This window comes from Pelodiscus sinensis, chromosome 9 (assembly GCF_052426305.1).
Source record: "Pelodiscus sinensis isolate ZL-2025 chromosome 9, ASM5242630v1, whole genome shotgun sequence".
In the NCBI taxonomy this organism is placed as follows: domain Eukaryota; kingdom Metazoa; phylum Chordata; order Testudines; family Trionychidae; genus Pelodiscus; species Pelodiscus sinensis.
In genome coordinates, this window is record NC_143060.1 from 20,721,339 (window position 1) to 20,744,683 (window position 23,345).

General features: G+C 45.2%; 1 protein-coding gene across 3 annotated transcripts in view; it reads left to right on the top strand.

Moving 5' to 3' along the window:
* Positions 1–23,345, top strand: part of PDE4B (phosphodiesterase 4B) — a 413,469-nt gene that overhangs the window by 318,632 nt on the left and 71,492 nt on the right. For all 3 annotated transcript variants that reach the window (XM_075936176.2, XM_075936177.2, XM_075936178.2), the window contains one exon: positions 1,301–1,350. In XM_075936176.2, the coding sequence (XP_075792291.1) occupies positions 1,301–1,350 (50 nt within the window). The remainder of the gene's footprint in view (positions 1–1,300; positions 1,351–23,345) is intronic.

A 23,345-nucleotide genomic window follows, 5' to 3' on the forward strand; every position in this document is an offset into this window, starting at 1 on the left:
ATTTCCAGAAATTCATGCCAGTGTATACACAGCCATAGTGATCTCATGCTTAAAAAGGTTGGAGACCACTGGCTTACAGGCTCTCTGGAGTGACCTCAGGAAAGCTCACTGAACTGGGGATAGGCTAAGGCCTATTGTTTTTCCTAATGGCCCATTGCCCTGAATAGGCTCTTCCCCACCCACTGTCTGGCCTGAAAACATCTTGTCTAGTGGGCGTTACCCAGGTGCAGATACAGAGCCAGTATTGATTACCTCAGATACAAAAATGATACATGCCTCTAAATAGGGTAAGTCTCAGAGGGTTAGCCATGTTAGTCTGTATCTGCAACTGACAAAGTGGGCCTTTGCCCTCCAAAGCTCATGCCCAAATAAATCTGTTAGTCTTTAAGGCACCACAGGACAAATAATGACTGAACAGTCATGTTCAGTAAATTGGCACTTTTCTACTGGCACTGCACGTGCCTGTTTTGTACAAAATGCATCATAATTGTGCCATAATCATATCATCACATATAATATCCCTGTGAAGAATATGGGCTGCAGCATCACAGTGACATTGGCTAAAACTGGCTTTTTCCACATATGCTTTGGAAAAAGATTACACCATTTTGCTCTAATGTAAACCTTGCCAGGTCATCTAGCTTTTCATGACCTCCAGAGATGCCTAGATCATTGTGACCTGCAGATTGGCTTACAGTAAAGTGTCCTAGTACTTGGGGAGTGTGAAGCTTACAACTGTAGCTGAATGAACTAGTTCACTTCTGTTTTTAGCTTCAGGGCGTGCATTCTGCTAGGAGCACTGTCTCCTTATTTGCGTCCAGGTGAAGTTTCAGGTGTGGAAAGTGATCTTTAAAACCATATAATGCTTGCATTTCCAGGGAGACAACCCTTTATTCAGGAGTTCGATAACCCTCATTTGGTTGAGAGACTCCCCCCAATTTGCTAACATTCAGGACATTTCTTAGTTAACAGGATGATGGTACTGATCTTTTTGTAGCTGACTGGTGTATGTTCTTTTCATATGTTATGTATGTGCAGCCAAAAGGCATGAGATGCGTGGATGTTTTGTTAGTCTTTAAGGTGCTACTAGACTATTTGTTGTTTTTTAAGTTTTTCCTGTTACAAACTAACTCCACTACCCCTCTGAAGATTTCAAATTGTTCATCAACCACTAATTTCACTTTGCAGTGGTTTGGGATTTTTGTGAGCATGAAAGGTATTTTGCATTAAAAGAGTAGGCAAACTGCATTGTTTTTAATGATGATACTGTATAAATGTTTTATTCTTCATTCCTCCACAGGAGGTCTCCAGCAACAAGTCAGCCACCAGTCTCCAAAGTTAGCCTGCAAGGTATGAGTTTGATTTTTAGTCACTTGAAAGCATCCTTTGTTATCTATCATACTGTTAAAAAACTGTTATCTCTTATATGAACCTGCCCAGGGATTGAGGTCAGCTGGGGAGGCTTTGCTTCGTGTTCCCCCACTTGTGGAGATAAAATTAACATTTATGTGGAACAGGGCATTCTTAGTTTTTGCTCCCAGGCTGTCGAATTCTCTTCCTTGGGATATTTGCATGGCGACAACGCTAGCGTTGTTTTGGCGTCAGGCTAAAGCCACCCTTTTTATTCGTGCTTTTATTAATATTTGAGTTTGTATATGTGTGTTCCTCCTCTCTCTATATTTTTAGCTAGTTATGTCTCTCTGGGGTCTCATATTTTAAATTTTTATATATATTTGTATTATTTTTTTTTGTAAGCCGCTTTGAATATTTTAAATAGAAAGGCGGGGTAAAAATATTTAAATAAATAATCAATATTTTATCAGTTATCTTGCCTGATTCTCCTCTCTCGTTGTAAACTAGGTATATGTAAACAGGCTCGTTTTAAATATATATTCTTGTTTTTATTTTTGCCATTTATATGCAAGAAGAACATTACAATTTTGGGTCAGCCATGGCTACAGAAATTCCTATCCTTAGGAATTCCTATGCTGGACAGGCCCTATATGACCAATCTTAAACAGGTTCAGACATAGTTGCTTTTTTTTTTTTAGCATTTCTTTTAATTTCAGTTTGTTTCTATTGGAAGTGCTTAAGAGCTAAAATGAAAAGATAAATTCTGAAGACCTTTTTCAGGCAAACTTCCTATTGTCTTCAGTAGGATGTTCTGGAATGTTTTAAAAAAAATCTTTGTTCACTGACAACGAGAGACAGCACATGGCAGGGGATGCAATTAATTCTTATTCAAATATATGTAGTTTATTGTCCTAATTACCTTAAAACACTGTTCAGACTTAGAGAATAGTATAGAAGTTTCATGGGCACAATGATTCATGACTTTTGGAAGATGGATGCCCCATTTGCTGGTGTCAGTAATTGTTATTGAGCACTGCAGCACGACACCTTCTTACTGTAGAGTAACGGTCTATATTAGCAAAAAGTTTCAGTTAGCAGTTACTGTCAAGCTGACCTGAGGCATTTTGTGTTCACACTTCTCCCCTCCCCCACTAATCCATCTCTTGAATCCCCCCCCCCAAGTTTTATAGGTTTATTTAACATTTTCCCATTAATATTTCTCTGATCATGTTTTTAAATTCACTTGCTCCCCTTTATGTATGTATGTTCTGCCTCTTTCCCTTTTCCTCCACCTTTTTCTTGGTGAATCTTCCTTTTTTTGTCTTCCTATTTTCCTCTGGGAAAAATTTCCTTTATATATTTCCATCTTTCCCAGGTTTTGTTTCTTTCCCAATCTCTCTGCCTTTCTTGCTCTCCTTCCCTATCAGTGCCTCCTTTGCTTTTTCTTTCACGGGCATTCCTGTCATATACTATACCCTATCTGCTCCCTCCAAGTGTACCACATCATTCAGACTTGCTCACCACTCCCCCCTGCATAGGTGCAAATTTCCTCCCACCTCCCCACCCCCCCAGAGACCAAGGCAGAGAGATTTGGGGTTCTCTTTGATCATGGAGGGGAGTAATATTGAGACAAGTTTCCAAGAGGAGCATACCAGTCAGAGCTCACACAGAGCAAAGTGATATCCAAGCAATAGTTCAGCACCTGTTCTACCAGAGTCTCTGCTGGGACCAGATAGGAGAGGAGTGTATGGTGTCTGCTTTAGGGGAAAAGAAAAACTGCAAAGGGAGGCTGAGGGCGGGAGCAGTCATTGTGGGTGGTGACCAGAGAGCAATGGAACATAGGTAAAGGAGGGCTTTGTTTATATTTCCCGTCCCCTCCCACTCCATCTTTTCAACCTAAGCAGTGGCATGGAGGTGCACCTACAGAGCAGGGACATCCCTTGCAGCATAAGATGCTTAATTTCCTACCTGTAAACAGATGTGAATGTGAAAAAATATCAATTCATAAAATTGTGTCTTCTCATTTTCATGAATTATGTGCAAGCAGTGACTGCAAAAGGGTGATTTTCATATTGGGTATAATTAACTGGCAGCTGGATTAATAGCTACCGTAAATATTTGCTTTTTCTTACTATGACCTATATTTTGATATAGAAGTACTTATAGGGTTACCAGATGATTTCAAAAAAATACCGGACACACTTGATCTCAGATGGGGAGCGGGACTAGCCAGGGGAGATTGGGCGGGGGGGACGGCTGGTGGGAAGCAGGGCTGGCCGGGATTGGGTTGGGTGGGAGCGGGGCTGGCCAAGAGCAGGGGGGAACCGGCCAGTGGGGAGTAGGGCTGGCTGAGAGGTAGTTGAGGGGAGCAGGGCTGGGAGGGGGAGATCAGAGGAAGGAACCAGCTGGCAGGAAGCAGGGCTGGTTGGGAGGGGGTTGGAGGGAGCAGGGCTGGCCAGGAGGGGGTTGGGGGGAGCAGAGATGGCTAGGAGGGGAATGGGGCCGAACCGTCTGGTGGGAAGCAGGGCTGGCCCAGGCTCACGCAGTTCCTGGGGTACGCACAGTTCCAGCAGAGTGCACGGGCGAGTCTGGCCCCGGGGATTCCATTCCGCCTCGCCCCCTCCTCCCCACCCACTGCATAGTTGCGGACTGCCTGGCTCATGCAACTCATGATAATAATACTCATGATAATAATAAAACTTACTTACCTAGAAGTTTCTCAGACCGAAAGCTCAAATACCGGACTGTCTGGTTCAAAACCGGATGCCTGGCAGCCCTAAATACTTATTATATTGGAGATTTTTCTGGCAGATTAGTAAAAAAATTGAATGTGAATGTGAAAGCCTCTAATGCAATATGAACATTGCCTAATATGTTCTTAAATTCCTCATTACTCACTGTCATATTCACAACATTCAGATAGAATTAAGAGGAACTAAATCTGGGATTTTTGTCTCCTATTCCTTACGGGAAAGTCCTCTGTAATTTAACAGAGAATGATAACCTTGTCATAGATTTTTTTGTATGCCACCCATAGAATCTTACAGTAAAGATATCATTCTCTGTTCAGTTCTGCATATATTAAGAGTAATTTTCTATAGAACCCTATTTCTGTATTTACACAGAATTTATAAATGTGTAAATTACATTGTCATGAGATAAGAGGGAAGGTCCTTTCATGGATTGAGAACTGGTTAAAAGACAGGAAACCAAGGGATAGGAATAAATGGTAAATTTTCAGAATGGAGTAACCAGTGGTGTCCCCAAAGAGTCAGTCCTAGGACCAATCCTATTCAACTTATTCATAAATTATCTAGAAAAAGGGGTAAGCAGTGAGGTAGTAAAGTTTGCGGATGATACTAAACTGTTTAAGATAGTCAAGGCAGAAGCAGACTGTGAAGAACTTCAAAAAATCTCACCAAACTCTGGGTATGTCTACACTACCCCGCTAGTTCGAACTAGCGGGGTAATGTAGGCATACCGCACTTGCAAATGAAGCCCGGGATTTGAATTTCCCGGGCTTCATTTGCATAAGCGGGGAGCCGCCATTTTTAAAACCCCGCTGGTTCGAACCCCGTGCAGCGCGGCTACACGGGGCTCGAACTAGGTAGTTCGGACTAGGCTTCCTATTCCGAACTACCGGTACACCGAACTACCTAGTTCGAGCCCCGTGTAGCCGCGCTGCACGGGGTTCGAACCAGCAGGGTTTTAAAAATGGCGGCTCCCCGCTTATGCAAATGAAGCCCAGGAAATTCAAATCCCGGGCTTCATTTGCAAGGGCGGTATGCCTACATTACCCTCCTAGTTCGAACTAGGAGGGTAGTGTAGACATACCCCCAGTGATTGGGCAACAAAATGGCAAATGAAGTTTAATGTGGATAAGTGTAAAGTAATGCACATTGGAAAAAATAACCAAAACTATACATATAATAAGATGGGGACTAATTTGGCTACGACAAATCAGGAAAGAGATCTTGGAGATATCGTGAATAGTTCTCTGAAAACGTCCACAATGTGTGCTGCGGCAGTCAAAAAGGCAAATAGAATGTTAGGAGTTATTAAGAAAGGGATAGAAAATAAGACACAGAATATCTTTCTGCTCCTGTATAAAACTATGGTACGCCCACATCTTGAGTACTGTGTACAGATGTGGTCTCCTCACCTCAAAAAAGATATTTTGGCTTTGGAAAAGGTTCAGAAGAGGGCAACTAAAATGATCAGGGGTTTGGAACAGGTCCCATATGAGGAGAGGCTAAAGCAACTGGGACTTTTGAGTTTAGAAGAGAGGAGACTGAGGGGGAATATGATAGAGGTATATACAATTATGAGTGAATAAAGGGTGAATAAAGAAAAGTTATTAGTTCCCATAATAGAAGAACTAGAGGACACCAAATGAAATTAATGGGTAGCAGGTTTAAAACTAATAAGCGAAAGTTCTTCTTCACACAGTGCATAGTCAGCCTGCGGAACTCCTTGCCAGAGGAGGCTGTGAAGGCTAGAACTATAACAGAGTTTAAAGCTAGATAAATTCATGGAGGTTAGGTCCATAAAAGGCTATTAGCCATTGGTAGGAATGGTGTCCCTGGCCTCTGTTTGTCAGAGGCTGGAGACGGATGGCACGAGACAAATCGCTTGATCATTGTCTTCGGTCCACCCCCTCTGGGGCACCTGGCGCTGGCCACTGTCAACAGACAGGATAGTGGGCTAGATGGACCTTTGGTCTGACCCAGTACGGCCATTCTTATGTTCTTATAGGAATTTTCACTGTTGCCAGCTCTTGAGCTTTTATCATGAGCCTCATGATTAGGCATTTTTCCAAAAACTCAGCTCTTTGACTCATGTGATTTTTATGAGTCTCTGCTTTTAAAAAAAAAAAAAAAGAAAAAACATTTCTGGTTCTGTAGAAAACCCAGAAGACAAATGAAAAGAGCTCCAACATTTATTATTTTTAATCCTCTCATGATTTTTGAATGCTTGGAGTGGGTAATACTGATACAGTAAAACTCCGATGGTCCGGCATCTGATGGTCCGGCACTCCTGATGGTCCAGTACCATCAGGAACCCAGAAGTGCTCCGGGCAGCTGGACCATTGGAGCTGCTCTGCCCCCAGCTTCCCTGATTCAGCCGCTGCTAAAACTGACCAGCGGCTGAATCGGGTAAGCTGGGGGCAGAGCAGCTGGAGTGCTGCCGGGTAGGTCCCGTAGCGTCGCCCCTCAGGGCTGAGGGACCGACCCGGCAGCACCCCAGCTGTCCCCGATTCAGCCGCTGCTGATACTGATCAGCGGCTAACTCCAGGAAGCCTGAAGCAGAGCTGCTCTGCCCCGGCTTCCTGGAATCAGCCCCTGATCAGTTTCAGCAGCGGCTGACTTGGGTACACCTGGGATAGAGCAGCTGGGGGGCTGCCAGGTTGGTCCCCATAGCACCGAGGTGCGGTGCTGCACGGACCAACGCGGCAGCGCCCCAGCTGCTTTGTCCCAGGCATCCCGATTCAGCCGCTGCTGAAACTGATCAGCGGCTGACTCCATGAAGCCCGGGGCAGAGCAGCTCTGCCTCGGGCTTCCTGGAGGCAGCTCCTGATCAGTTTCAGCAGCGGCTGACTTGGGGACACCTGGGGCAGAGCAGCTGGGGTGCTGCCGGGTTGGTCTCGCGGCGCCAAGGGTCGGCGCTACCGGACCAACCCGGCAGCGCCCCAGCTGCTCTGCTGCAGGCGTCCCCGATTCGGCCGCTGCTGAAACTGACCAGCAGCGGCTGAATCAGGGACGCCTGGGGCAGAGCTGGACTATCGGAAGGGGGGGCTATGAGGGGTCTGGGGTGGCATCCCCCCCTCCTCACCCAGACGCCTCATAGCCCCCCCCCTTCCGATAGTCCGGTATATCTGATAATCCGGCACCCCCTGGGTCCTAAAGATGCCGGATTATGAGAAGTTTACTGTACTACTACATTTGTCTTACATTCAGATAGTTTATACTAGACATAAAAGCATATTGTGGTACTTTATCCATGTGATGAAAGTGACATGTATTTTATCATCAGTTTATGGAATTTAATTTTATAACAATAGGGCAGTGAAGGCAAATTATGCGCCTCTTTAGTGTTTAATTAAATTTGAAGCAGATGAGCATGTAGGGCCCAATCCCCTGATCACTTGAACTCAGTGAAAGTCTTACCACAAGTTCCAGGCTAAGATGGCATGAGACCCTCAAAGAAAATATAGGACATACTCTTGTATAGTTTACATAAAACATGATGATGAGCAATATTCCCTCTAATTATTTTCCATCCATGTACAGAATAAATTTTATGATGTGCACCACCAATAGAAACACATGGGAAACATGGACTTGGACACTTGGCACCTCTGAGAGACCAACTTGCAGAGGTCTTAGTGGCAGGTGGGAGCAGAAGCTGGTGGCGCAGGGCCATTGGTTATAGGGTAGTGGAGTGAACAATGGCACAACAACCAACAGTGGCCAGAAGTCTGAGCCTCTGTGAACCAAGGGCAACAGTAAGAGGGATGTGCTGGAGGGAAAAATGAGGGGTATATGACAGGGAACTCATGCTGCTAACTGGGCAGCTGTGGGTGCTCTGCTAATCAGCTGGCTGGCATTTGAATCCCTCCTGGGTGGCCACCCAAAAGCATAGCTTACAGAGAACACTGATTGTGGGTACGTTTAGGAAATATTTTTGAGCTGCAGATGGGAAATGATGTGGTTATCCACAGGTAAGAAATCCACAGTGCCACCCATGGTGTAACAGAATTCTTAGGGCTCTTTGCTAAATTCAGTTTTAGATTAAGTTTGGCAAAGAACTTAGTGACGTACTGTAGCTTTGTTCAAATACCACTCTGGGCCTTAAGCAATCCCTCTGTGAACTGAATAGAATATCAGGCCCTATAGACCTATATATTGAAGATGTCCACACTGATATGCTACGTCTACACTGGCCACAATTTCCGGAAAAGGGATGCAAATCAGGTAAGTCAGGATAGGGAAATCCGTGGGGGATTTAAATATCCCTGCGGATTTAAATAAACGTGTTAGCCACTTTTTTTCCGGCTTGGGGAAAAGCCGGAAAAAAAGCGTCTAGACTGGCGCGATCCTCCGGAATAAAGCCCTTTTCCGGAGGATCTCTTATTCCTACTTCAAAGTAGTTATTGAAGTAGGAATAAGAGATCCTCCGGAAAAGGGCTTTATTCTGGAGGATCGCGCCAGTCTAGACGCTTTTTTTCCGGCTTTTTTCCAAGCTGGAAAAAAAGCGGCGGACATGTTTATTTAAATCTGCGGGGAATATTTAAATCCCCCGCGGATTTCCCTATCCTGACTTACCTGATTTGCATCCCTTTTCCGGAAATTGTGGCCAGTGTAGACGTAGCCATACTGTCAGGAGGTCCCAGCATCAACCTGACAAGAAGGAACAACAGCATTGACACGCAGAAGGAAGGTCTCAGACACTGACAGATAAAAGTGCAATTTAAAGTACCAGGTTTAGAGAGAGGAGGATTAATTCTCCTCTCAGATGGCTCATAGACTAGGATGGTATCCAGCTGATTTATTCACCATGTTTCCCATGTTATCTCTGTGGGTGAAATCCTGGCCCTGCTGAAGTCAAGTGGAGCTTTGCCATTGATTTCAGTGTGGGGCCAGGCATTCATCCCATGTTGCTTAGTGCTTATGCGAGAGGTTTTACCAATTTAACCCTCACTGTCAATCTCTAATCAAGCAAGTGAAGTAAAGATAGGCTAGAGATTAGGTAAGTAAATTAAATAGTATATTTAGGGCGGCATTTTTTAGTTGGGAGTCTTCACTAGATTGTAGTTGGTTTCCATGCCAGAACTTTGTACCTCATACAAAGATTTGCAGACATACATTCTGGCTTTAAGCCACAAGAGACAGAAAGAGTAGAGTGGGGGAGAAATTTACACTAGCATTATGTTAGTTCCCAAGACATCTGTGTGGAACTGTCTACATGAAGTCATCCAAGTCAAACAGGTTGGCCAGGTCCAGAAACTGATTCTGTAATCTTTCATTAACTTTTATGTATGCAAGGACACAGAATGGTTGGCAAGACTTCACCCACATTTATGCTCTTCCCCTTATTTTAATACTACTCCAGTGTTATCCAAGCTAAATTAAGTTTCAGTCTGTCTCTTCCCTCCCTTTTATCATTTCCTCTGACCATCTGATAATCCCCTCTCTTTCTTAACTGCTCTACGATCCTCCAGAGCCATTCTTCCTTCCCATCCTGTGACACTCCAGTAGGACAGCAATCCCTCATTGCCTTAGGTAGGTTCAAACCTCTGATAGATGTGTCCCACCTTCCAGTCTGGTGCAACTCTTAACTTTGATGCTCCAGCTACTCTTATGTCTACACTTGCACCCTCTTTCGAGAGAGGGATGCCCAATGAAGACATTCAAAATTGCAAATGAAGCCGGGATTTAAATATCCCGTGCTTCATTTGCATATTTGCATTATGGCGCTATTTCAAAATAGTGATGTTTCGAAATAATAGACGTTGTTAAGACACGGTTATTTTGAGAGAAAACCCTTCTCTTGAAATAACTGGTAAACCTCATTGTGGGTGTGTCTAGACTACAGGGTTTTTTCGAAAAAAGTGGCCTTTTTACGAAAAAACTTCCCGTGTCTAGACTGCTGCCGCATTCTTGTCAACAGTAAATTGAAAGAACGTGGCAGTTTTGTCAACTGCAGAAAACCTCGTTTTATGAGGAATAACGCCTTTTTTCGAAAGTGCTCTTTTGAAGAAAGGGGCTATGTAATGCAAACTGTGTTTTATCGAAAGAGAGCATCCAGACTGCCTGCTTGCTTTTTCAAAAGTACTGATTGTAGTCTAGACGCTTTTTCAAAAGTATCTTTTGAAAAAGCCTCTTTTGAAAAAGGCGTGTAGTCTAGACGTAGCCTGTATGAGGAATAAGGGTTATTTCAAGAGAAGGGTTTTCTCTCGAAATAACCGTGTCTTAACAGTGCCTGATATTTCGAAATAACGCTATTTTGAAATAGCGTCATAATGCTAATATGCAAATAAAACACGGGATATTTAAATCCCGGCTTCATTTGCAATTTCAAATGTCTTCATTTGCATCCCTCTCTCAAAAGAGGGTGCAAGTATAGACATACCCTTAGTGTTAATTGCACTCACTAATTAACGTGGTCCAGTGTCGATGGCCACAATATATAATTCAGCACCATCTAATCTTTGACTAAGTGGCTCATCTTTATCATCCTAGGATCGGGCATCTAGGAGGCTACACTTGTACTTTAGCCACATTTTGATTTTTGAGTTAAATTGTTCCCTGGACTTGTAGCCTCTCCATACTTCATGTGGAAGTAAGTATAAAGGAATGGCACTGGAATGGAGAGTGTTGACTAATTTAGAAGTGCTACTCACATGTTTTAGTCAGAGAGATGCCTAACTAAAAGGAGCAGAATAGGGCCTGGAGTGTCCTTTATTCCTCACAGGCACGTTGCATACCCCCAAAACCAGCCTAAATTGTGATCTCATTTAATTGCTGCACTAAAAGTGAACAGCAATTAGTGTTCCCACTTTGCTGCCCATGCTGTCTGCTTGTCTTTCATCATACCATTGATGGCTACTACATAGCCAGAGATTTCCTACACTGCACCTAAGAGAATGTACACTCCACCCCTAATTTCCCCAGTACCCCTCATTGTTAACTAATTACATCAGTGTGTTGCCCAAGTGATTCATTTTGGCTGGTGTTGGATTACAAGTCATTGGATTGCCCAGTAGTGTATTGTTATCCTTATTGTGTGATAAAAGGCAGCAGAGCTGTGGTTAGGGTGTCCTGATTGAGGGTGTCTCCCTCAATTGAAATGCCAGGGTGGAAAGAGAAGGTGGGGTAGGTGTTTTGCTTGATGATCTGTCGAAGAATCACAAATACTATTTGACCTGCCCCTCTCCAGTGTTTAAAGACAGAGCTGATTAGGACCCATAGAGAATCTTTTGTGTTTTTAAGTGACTACCTCAGAACTTAGATGCTTATGCCTGCTCTGGGATAGTGTTTTCCTGGAAGACAGAGCTCAACCTGCACTAACAGTGAGGTTCCCTCTGAGACTTGGAACCTCATGAGTCCAACTTAAAGAGGTCACAGTGACAGGTGGCTGCAGAAGCTGATACTGCAGGACCTTAGTTTAAAATTTGCTCGAAATATTGTATTAGTGTGTTGCTGAAGATTATAAAATCACATCTCTACAAAATTATCACCCACCCCCACCCCAGGGCTTCCTTTGGACATGGGGCACCAGTTTAATAGTACCACACAGAGCCCCATAAGTCCTAAGGATAGCCCTGCAAAGTGGTCACGTTTTTTGCCTGAATAGGCATATAATTTGAAAGCTATGAAATGGGGAAGAGAGTTCCCTATCTGAATGCTTCAGATGAAGTGTTAGCTGCATTTCCTATATCTCCTGAATGTTTCACAGAAGGAAGCTGTTAAGAATTCTGCCTGCATTTAGCCTGTGCCTCATCATCCTTATAGATGAAAAATGTAATTTTATATCAAAATGTGTATGTAAGTTTTTAAGCTTAGGTGTTTCTTATAGATCTGCCATTGTCATACCTTGATTCATGGATTCAGCACAATCAATTGACGTCAGTATGAACAGCTCACACTCATTTCCTTTCATTTGTCATTACCAGCGTGATTTGTATCCTGTTATGAAAGTTCAAAATGCATGGGTTAAAGCAAACTAGTATAAATTCATGGAGTTATCCTGGAGGTACATGGTGGGAGAGAGATTACATTTAGCATTTACACTGGACATAATGTGCCAGTTGTTTGCTAAAACTGGAAGTTTGCAAGATTTGGCAACTGTTTAAAATAAAGGTCCAAACTCATCGTCCCAGTTGTGTTCCTGTGTGTAAGCGGGGGAATGATCCCGCTATTGTGAGGAACTTTCCTGGCTTCTATACCACCCCGGTGAAATGAAACAGCGAAAGGATCTGAGTACCCGCTCCCACTTCCTTTACCCCACGGCTCCCTGATCCTGAGGGCTCCCCCTTCACTCTCCTGAGTAGCAGAGCCCTTGAAACCCCAACAAGGATGGGCCCAGGTTTCCTGGGGCTTAATCCCCGACCTTGTAGTCGCTAGGGACAGGAGTTAGGGTGTCCCCACTCCGAGGTGCTCTCTTTACACTGCAGGCCTTCTTGGCCCAGTGATCACTTCATAAGGTTCAAAGCAAATACAATTTATTAAACATCAACTGATTAAAGAGAATAGAATAAGAAACAATGAGAATGGTTAAATGAGAACACACAGCCCTGCTCTGTAGCACAGGGACATCAACACAGCAGTCTGCAGAGTGTAAGGACAGTCCACAGTCTCTTCCTTAGAAGCCCTGGATGTGCTGCAAGGGGCTGCAGGCTGGACACGCTTGCACTGGCAGTGACCACACAGCCTCAATCTCAAAGTGGCCAGACCCCTCTCCCAGTCCAGAGCCTTTCCCCACACTTTGCAGGTCCCAGTTGCTCACCACATCCAGCTGCAGGCTGTGCTGCTTGGCCAGTTCCAGCTCCTTGTGTTGCTTCTCTGTTCCTTTTGGCTCTCTGAGCACTGCCAGTCTGCTGCTCAACACAGGGTCTGCACTGCTTGGCCTGTCTGTGTCTGGTTCTGTTGCTGCAGGACTTCTTCTTGTACTCCTCTCTCAGCTCTCTGTCTTTGCAGGACCTCTTCTGCACACAGCTCGCTCTGCTCTTTCAGCTCCCTGTTTGCTCAGAGAGAGCCAGAACAATCCCCACTTACAACCTGTCAGTCAGGCTGAGCTGGAGTGTTGACTGCTTTCCATTGTCTCTGGGGTCTGTCAGTCTCATGAACCCTTCCCCTTCTGAAGCTGGTAAACCAAAAAACTCCCACAGAGTTTTAGTAAGGGGTAACAGTCCCCTTACATGTGGAATGCACCAAGGATGATTTTGGGCTAGTGTGGAATGAATAAACTATAACCTAAATTACACAGTTTATTTTTTTCTGTAGACCATGAAAAGCCCAGCCACAGCTTTTATAAAGACAAACCACTGAAACGCTAATAAGTGATGTCACTGTCAATTTCACACTTTTCTTAACGTTATAACCACAATCATAAAACGAAAAGCAGCACATGGTGAACATCCTGTGTTTTGTCCTTGATATCAGCTTAAGCAAATCTCTCAGATTTTTCCTGTTATTTTGTTCAGACCATGGAAAAACAGAATTTTTTATACATTAAATAAAAAGTGTAACGATTAAATATGTGACTGTAGCAAAAATAGCTTCATGTGATCTCCTGGCCTGCAGGCCAATCCTCGGCTGGTTGTTTCATCCTCAGGAAACAACCAGCCAATAGGAGCTGAGAGATTGGCCTGGGGGATGGCGACAGCACAAGCCTCTTTCCCTTCCCGGACATAAGGGCCACATGGAGGTAACAAGCCTGCAGTTTAAAGTGTTCTGGGGCTGCCACAGGCAGGGAGCCCAGCCTGCCTTGGGGGTGCTGCAGGGCTGCTGGCTTAGGTAAGCGCCTCCCAGTCAGAGCCTGCCTCTGGCACCCCTGCCTCTCCTGCACCCCAACTCCCACCTCCAGATCACCATCCAAAATCTCTGCACCCCCCTGCCCCAGGTCACAACTCCCTCCCAGAACCTATACCCCCTCCTATACTCCTCCCCCAGGCCAGAATCCTCTCCTGCACTCATAGTCCCTCCCTGATCCCACCGCCCAATCCCCCCTGACCCAGGTCACAACCCCCTCCTTCACCCAAACTCCCTCTCAGATCTCACACCATCTCCTGCACCCCAGTCCCTTACCCCATGTGCCCTTCTGCACCCAACCTCCACCCTAGACCCCACATCTCCTTCACAGAAAAGTGTGGCCCTTGAGCACTTTCCAAAATCTTGTAGTGCCCCCCCCCAACCAAAAATTATTGCCCGCCCCTGGTTTAAAACAACAAACCTTCTGTGCAATACTGGTTAATACAAGCAGTACCCGATTGTATTTGTTAATGATGTAGAAGTATGTCATCTGCATTCTATACATTGGCATTTTTGGCAATTATCTTGTTTTCAATGTTACAAATACCGTATATACTCGAGTATAAGCCGAGTTTTTCAGCACAGTTTTTGTGCTGAAAAATGCCCCCCTCGGCTTATACTCGAGTCAGCATCTCGAGAACTGAGGCGGGCAAAGCCTCAGAGGCGCGGGACCCCCCCCCCCCGCGGCTGCGGCTTCAGTCCGGGAGCCTGTGGTCTGCTGGGGACGGTCCCCAGCAGACCACAGGCACCCAGATTGAAGCGGCAGCAGCGGCGGTTCCCCGCGCCTCTGAGGCTTTGCTCTGGCAAAGCCTCAGAGGCGCGGGACCCCCCCGCGGCTGCGGCTTCAGTCCGGGAGCCTGTGGTCTGCTGGGGACGGACCCCAGCAGACCACAAGCACCCAGATTGAAGCGGCAGCAGCGGGGGGGTCCCGTGCCTCTGAGGCTTTGCTCTGGCAAAGCCTCAGGGGCGCGGGGAACCGCCGCGGCTGCCGCTTCAATCTGGGTGCCTGTGGTCTGCTGGGGACCGTCCCCAGCAGACCACAGGCTCCCGGACTGAAGCCGCAGCCGCGGGGTTCCCGCGCCTCTGAGGCTTTGCTCTGGCAAAGCCTCAGAAGTGCGGGAACCGCCCGGTGCCCCTGGTCTGCTGGAGACGGTCTCCAGCAGACCAGGGGCACCGGAGCAGCTTTCGCCCCGACTTCCGGGGCTAGACCCGGTATCTATCTTCATTTTTTACATTTACCAGTAGCTGCCTCATTTCCTACCCTAGGCTTATACTCGAGTCAATACTTTTCCCCAGTTTTTTGGGGTAAAATTAGGTGCCTCGGCTTATATTCGGGTCGACTTATACTCGAGTATATACGGTACCTAATTTGGTGCTGCGAGTTTATTACCAAGGTGTGTCTCTCCCCTCTCACCCCATCACCATCAGATGTCTGTATGTGGCATACAATAGCTCTGCCCCAGTTTTCCCATGTGTCTTTTGCCTATTTCAGCCATTGGTATGACCTGGCCCCCTGGACAAACCAGGTAATGGAGTCCAGCATTATTCAAGGTTTCAAAGTCCTTCACTTAAAGTCAAGCAGAAAAAGCAAAACAACTGAATCTGCAGCCCACCTGAATTCAGCTGGTAGCCTTCTTGTTTGCTGTCTGCCTCCATCTTCAAATCATCCTAACACTGACCCAGGTTTGTTAGTTTCACTCCCTTGGCTTGGGAGTATCATGCTCTTCCTCTAGCCAGGTCTTCAGGTAGGCCACAGTGTCTTGACTGACTCCTAACCCCAGCTCTGAGTTTCGCAGGTTTCTCTCAGCCCTAAGGGAAAGCTCCCCGGTGCCTCTCACCTAGGTCTGTTCCTGGTCTCTCCTCTAGCCCCTCTGCCAGTGTTTGCTCACCTATTTTTCTGATGCCATCCAGATGCAGCCCTGCAATTTAAGTGGCTTCTCAGGCCACATGAACTTGTTCATCACACTGTGTGGTTATTCATTCCATCACACCAGGTTATTGTGTCTATTTTGGGCTCAGTGTTGTTTCCTTCATACACAAAACGTCGCCTTCAAAAGTCCAAATGCTGTGCTTTGTTTCCCTTGTGGTTTGCACCAGGGTAACTGAGAAGAAAATCGTCACCAGTGGATTAAGTAAGGGGCTTCATACTTTATCACATTCATTCAGTCTACAGTGGTGTAGGTCTTAAAAATCAGTGGGGATAACGAATTGTTGCCGGCTTTTCTAAATACAGAAGGGTATGGGGAAGGAGACAAAACTTTACCTGGAATTTAAATGTGAGAAATATATCTCTGCACCTAAAAATAAACTGATAAGTGATTTTGGATATTTCCTTGAGGTAGCCAGTAAAGACTAAATTGTGCCTCACTCCTGCATGGCTGAACTGGGGGAAGATACAAGGACTTCGCCTCTTAGACACCTTGTGTTTGGATCAGATGCAGCCTCGTTCCTCACGCTCAGGGGAATAGAAGTTGTGAATTTTAACGTATGTGCTACAGTGGTTCCAGAGATTCTGCTCCTTGCTAGTCCCAAAGGGGTGCAAGCCATCACACAGAGCAGGGAGAAGGCAGGGCCATGGCTAAATGCCCAGGGAGAGCACCACTCGAACCTCAGGGTATTATTGCTGTCCCTCCTCCTATTTTCTTTTATCATCAGCCATTAGCATGTTTCCCTCAAACTTTGAGCATTCTCTTGTTTCCTTTATATTCCAGCCTCTCAAAGCAACCACTCCATCTCATTCAGCAACTTCCATGTGCTGTGTGCGCTCAATTTACTTCCTGTCCTCCAACTTTGTTCTTCAGCATTTCCTCCCTCCCTCCCTCATAAAGGACACTTAACTCACTAAGGCCCTCTCTAATGAACACTCCTTGAATGTGTTTCCACTGTGGTAACTTCTAGGCTCCTTTCTAGGCTGCCATGGCTGTGTTCTGGTTCTTCTCCAACCCTGTTGGACTCCAGTTTATTAAATCTTGACCGCTGTCTGGTAATCAAGACACCTCCTTCTTTTCAGCCTCCCAGTCTCACACCTCTTCCATCTCCATCTACAAGAGGCATGGGGAAGCAATGCCTTCCCCCAGTCTTAGTGCTCAGCCTCTTCACTCTATACCCCTATACTGCCCATTCTAGCAGACTCCCACAGAAGCCCAGTGGCTGTTGCAGCTTGGTGAGTTTTCCTCCAGAGTGGATCTAGTAACTTACAAGTGAAAAGCTTTCCAGCTTGCCTGACCTATATCATAACACTAAGTCAGTGAAAAGAGCCATTAAGCAGTGATGAAGCCAGTATGTGCTAATCCAGAGGTATATACTGTCAGTCTCTGAATTTACTGACAAAAACAGTTGTGCATTACTGTAATTAGGGATGTCACCGGTTACCCAGGTGATGCTTACCAGTTACCGGTTAACTGGCAGCTCAGCCAGCTGGAGCATTCCCCTGTGCACAGTGGGCCTAGCCTGTCTGGACTAGCCCATGGCGCAGCAGGCTTAGTTGAGCTGGAACAGTCTCCCACCTGTGCTGTGCTGTAGGCAGGGGCCTCTCCAGCCCAGCCAGGCCTACCGTGCTGCGGGAGGGGGCTACTCTGGCTCTGAGGAAGCAGCCCCCATCTGTGGCGGGCCGAGCTTGGCTGGAGCATCCCATGGCATGATGCAACATGGGCAGGGGACTGCTCCAGCCTGCATAGGCCTGTCACTCCACGTGGTGAGCGGGGGCCACTCCAGCCCAGCCTGCCTGGAGCACCCCCCTTCTCCGTGCTTGAAGGATCCCATTTAAGCAGTTAACTGGCTAAATGTAACGTTTAACTGGTTAACCAATTCAAAGGATTTTATTTCTCTAACTGTAATATGTTTACAGAATCTTAGTTTAAAATTTGCTTTAAATATTTCATTAATTTGTTGCTGAAGATTATGAAATCGCACGTCTAAAAAATCAACGATTTTTAGATGCACAATCAGTATTCAGCTTTAGCCTTAAAAGTTTGGATCTTCAGACAGATAGGTTTTTAAAATAAATTCTTAAAAAAAAACTACCCTTATCTGAAACACACATTTAATTTTAATTAATATAAAACTTCCTTCCAAAGTCTTTCTGTTCTGTTTGTCCATCCTGCTATAACCTTTGTCCTTTCACCACCTTAAGAGAGCCCTTAAAGGGATGACATTCCTTTTCTTCCAGATAGCTGTACAAATGAGTTTTCCTTTCTTTACGTCTGACTATTCGATGAACTACAGGTTGAACTACTCTAGTTCGGGACTCTCTGGTTCAGCAATATCCATTGTCCCAGAGGACCATGGTTGTTGCTGGACCAGAGAGCCCGGTGGCTGGTAGTTTAGCAGTAGCGGGGCCGGCACCAGGAGCAGAGGTGGCCAGGAGGAGAGCCAGGCTGGGGGGGGCAGAGAAATGAGGGCTAGCAGTTGGGGAGCCAGTGGCCAGGAGCCCAGTGGCTGGGGCCAACAGCATAGTCTGCAGCTGTGAGGGGAGCATGGGAGCTGTGGTCGGTGGCTGGGAAACTGGAAACCCTCCTACCTCCCAGAACCCAATGGCCAGCAACAGAGGGGTCAAAGACTCTCCCATTCAGGACTGGTCAGGTCCCGAGGGTGCTGAACTAGGGAGGTCAAACCTGTAGTTTTAAGAGAACTCTCCATCAAAATCAATACTTTAATAAGAATATAAAATCCTTTGTTATGCCTAAAATATTTGGAAACATATGTTTAACATAAACATATGATGAAATTTCATAAACATGTCTATTGTTATAGAGATCACACAAAATAAATTAGTTTTCCTTCTAAAAGCAATGAACTTTGTTATAAACACACTAAACTACTTTGACTGATTTTTTTTGTTTCAATGCATTAAATATGTAGTAAACTGAAATGGTTACTTTATGAAGGCTTAAGAGTACATTAAAATATAAAATCAGCTTAGAAATAGTGATTACTATAAAATAGAGAAGAGCTGCATCATGTATTCCATAATATTTAATGTATTCAGCTGGATAGCTGACTTGCTTTTACTATAAGGTTTTTGCTAATAAATCTCTGACAAACTTCAGGGTATATTAAAAAACCCTGTTACTGAAATTTTTTATTCCCAAATTTAGTGCTTTTAATTAGGTACCCTCTCCACGTCCAGTCTTCACTATCTGGCTTGCAGTGGGACACATGCTCCATTTTCTTTAGAAGAAATTTTAGAAGGGATTTTTTTTCCAAGTGTCAATTGCTAGATTTGAGTTCAGGGATTTGGCTAAAAAGGGTGAGCAGTGAGGGGGGAGGGAAGAGAAGAGGGAGACGGAGCAGAGGTGGAGTAGGGGTAGGGCCACAGTCTGGAGAGCTTCTGCCACCACCTATTTCCATCTATCTTTTTTTCCCACCACTGTTTCCCCACTGTTCATATCACTTTCGTTGGTTTTTACATTAAACGTAAGCTCCTTGTTCTCTCCTCACAGCTTGGCACTGCTCCACCTTCACCTACATATTTATTCTTGTTTCCATCTCAGATCCTCTGTTCCTCCCAATACTTTCTGGTAATTACTCCCTTTGTGTGGGCCCATTCCCACTCTCTACTTCGTGCTCTTTTCCATACCACACCTACACTTGGAACAGCCTTCCTCGGAACAACCTCCCTCTTCTTCCTTCAAGGTTCTGCATAACATCTGTGTTTTTCACTCAGCTTTCCACTATCTAGTGTTCCTCTCCAAAACTGTCTGACCTGAATTTTCTGCCAGATTTTTGTATCGTTCATGTTCTATTTGTCTGAAGTAGTGTAGGAGCCCACATCTTATATGTGCGTGAGGGATTGTGTATATCTGTGGAACACTATAAATAATAAAAAGCTTCAGAGTGGTAGCCGAGTTAGTCTATAATAGGAAAAACTTAAAAAACAACAAATAATCTGGTAGCACCTTAAAGACTAACAAAACATGTAGATGGTATCATGAGCTTTCGTGGGCACAAAAGTGGGTTGTGCCCACGAAAGCTCATAATACCACCTACATGTTTGTCTTTAAGGTGCTACTAAACTTTTTTATATATATAAATAATATGTAAGGAGCCAGTTGTCTCTGATGGAAGATGCAGCAAAGGAGAAGACTCTTCCGTCAGGAACAACAACACTGTAAAAGAGAAAGCCATTCCTAGATAAGCAGTTGAGAAGGGGTGTAATGTTTGAGGTGTAAGATCAATGTTCCAGCAAGTAATCTGAGCAGCTTTTGCAGGATGGATGACTCTATAGAATATTGCTTTAAAATTGTCCAACATGGCTAATAGGAACACAGCATAATACTAAGGGTCATACAGTGTTGTGTATCTCCTGGGGCTATAAGAGGTTTGCACAAACTTTTCCTGACAGCAAGCAACCTAGTACGCCCTAGGTGGTTACAACTCTGAATAATTATGGTGTTTCCAAACAATTAATTATATACTGAGCAATAGAATACACCTGACTGTTATGCTTTGCAACATTAGCCTTCAGGGGCTCTAGCATTTTGTGATATGTCACACACAGGCTTTTCAAGTCTCATAGGATTAAAGTGGTGTTAAAATTCCAGTTTTGGGGGTAGGAGTGAGAGATTGGTATTTTGCCTGTTCCCTGGACTGTTCTCCTGCACATCTGCACATTTGTCTGCACTTCTCACGTGCCTTTACCTCAGTGGTTTCCAACCTTTCTAACCACAAGATCATTTTTTCAATATAAGTGCAATGTAAGATCTATGTCAAACCCAAATACCTTTGCCCGGCTTCCTTCCCGCCCCTTCTTTGAGGCCCTGCACCTTCTTCCTCCACCCCTTCTCTGAGGCCTCACCCTGCTCACTCCTTCCCCTGTCCTCCCCCATCATTCACTTTTACCAGGCTGGGGTAGGAGATTAGGGTGCAGGCTCTGGTCTTGGAGTGTGGGAGGGGCTCTGGACTTAGCCCAGGGTGGGGGATTGGGGTCCATGTACAGTTTACATGTAAAGTTTATATGAACATAAACAGGGCTCGCCGAACCGCCGCGAGCTCCGCTCGCCAGCCATGCTGTCTGGCGATCTGCGCATGCCCAGATCGCCCGAACCCGGCTCTTCCGGGTTGCAGTCTACTCGCCACGGGCAAGTAGATTGCATTATTTGTCGAGCCCTGAACATAAAGCTTGTAATATTTCATTTTTATGTGAGTGTAAAATGTACCTTGATGCATGACTGAGCATTTAAATAGAAAGTAATTGAATGGTGAGGTATTTCTCAAACTTGCACTGGACAGAGTCCATCTATCTGTAGGAGTCATTCGTAAATATGGATCAGAGTAATAACTAATCTATATCTGTATAATTTAAAGATTTTGTGTGTCTTTCTGTGAGTCTGTGTGTCCTAACAGTGAGTCAAGAACTCCTCCTATACTATAAGAGCTAGAACCACCAAATTTGATATGCAGCTTTCTCTTATCCTAACTTAAAGCAAGGTGAGGGTTTCGTTGTACCAGGAAAATGGGATGTGCGAATGGGATTGTTTTCCATAGCATGGAAAGGGAGAGGGATGATCGGAGGGACAGCTATACTTTAGAGTGACCACAGCAGAGGGGAGGAGTACCAGCCAGAGAGTGGCCAGCTGGGCTGCAGCTTCACATTGCCAGCCACTGAATTGGGAAAGTGCCCCCCCGCCCCAAACATTGCTGGATGGGGAGGAGCACTCCCTCCCCCACCTGGCCCTGCTACCGCGATCCTCCCAAGACCACTCCTAGGACTAAGCAGTGTAGGCCAGCCCCCCCCCCATCAAGGAGATCCCCCCCTTCCTCAAGAGAGGCCAGGAACTGCAGCCCAGCCCCTCAACATCCCTTCCAGATGAGATGCCCCTCTGAGGAGAAGCTGGAAACCACAGCCCTGTCTCCTCCCCTCCCTCCCCCCCCCCCCCCCCCCCCCGGAGGAGATACCTCACAGGAGCCACAGCTCAACCACTAACCACTTGCAGACCAGGGTGGCCAAGGAATCCCAACCCCCCCCTTGACCAGCTAGAGAGGTTAGCTGGAGGCCACACCCTTGCAGGCCAGGGTGGCCCATGGAACCCTTTCTTCCCCCCACCTGCCTCAACCAGCTAGAGGGGTTAGCTGGCGGCCACAGCTGGCCCATGCAGTACCATCCTCCTCCCCTGAATGGAGCCACCATCTGGGGAGTACAGATTCTGCATCCCAGGAGGAGCCGCTGGCCAGGGAGTGCAGCCGCCAAAGCAGTGCCACCCTCACCACCACAGGAGGCCCTGGTAAGCTCAGCCCCCTGCCCTGAGTCCTGCACCTCGTGCACCCTCACCCTCTGAGCCCCATCTTTTAAATAAAACATGTACATTTTACTTTTTTTTTTTTTAATTACTACAGTTAAGGATCCAAGCAATGCCCAGTACATTTGTGAGTTATGAATACTGAAATCAGCCTTGCTAGATTTTGTGGCTCACTAGAGGTCCCTTCAACCCAGAATAATTCTTTCAAAATAATACAATGGTTGTTTTTAAATAAAATTCTAATTTTAAAAGACACAAGGTAAACATTTTAAAGGTTAGTAGAAAACAGGGGCTATTTATAGGCAATTGTTCAATTTTGTATCCGAAATTCAATAGAGATAATTGTGCAGGCCTGAAGTTGGATGAAGTGTAAACTGTGAAAAGAGTAAACTAGTTCTGATATTGCCAGAAATTAAATATTAAACTTTAAAAATTATCTTCATCATAAAAAATTAACAATCAAAAGATACTGCTAACATTTTAGTCTTCATTTCCTGGTCTTCAAGTGTAGTTCATTCCCGGAAAGAATCCATTTCACATGTTAATACACCCTAGAAACACACCTCCCCCTGAAAGTTGGAATCATGCATCTTAGTAAGTATTTCAGTTATGCTATTGACGTCAATGCAGTCATTAAATAGATTGCTGGCCCTCCCATGGTAAACCTGTGCCAAGAACCTAGAGGCAGACGCGTTTTAAAAGAAGAACATCAGGTTTTCTTTTAGCAGTTAGGGGCAATAAGAGAAAAGTTTCTTTTCAAGGTTTCCATGCTTCACAATACTTTCTTTCTCTTGTTACAATTTCAGTTACATATTTTCTGCTAAAATAAGCTGCTGCATTTCCTCCGATATGATCGTTCTGTTACTATGTACACAAAACAAACTCTAAATGAGACCAAACTCTAAATGAGTTGTGATGAACTCCAGTTGAAAAATGACTCCCGTGTTACGTTGCACGGTTAGATTTATTTTTATATTGAGTAACATAAGATATTCAGGCAAACCTTTTTAGCCTTTGACTCCTGAAGTTCTTCAAGGATTGATTTCATGACATCTATTTCAAAAAATAGCCTTCATTTCTCTTCTCACTGGCTCTGTAGATATACAAACTGATCATGATTCCATAGCAACTGATAAAAACTGTTTTCCCCTCAGCCACACCTGTGGAGTGTTATATTAGACCGTTGACACGTGTTCCTCCCATCATGCAGTCTGTCATTCCA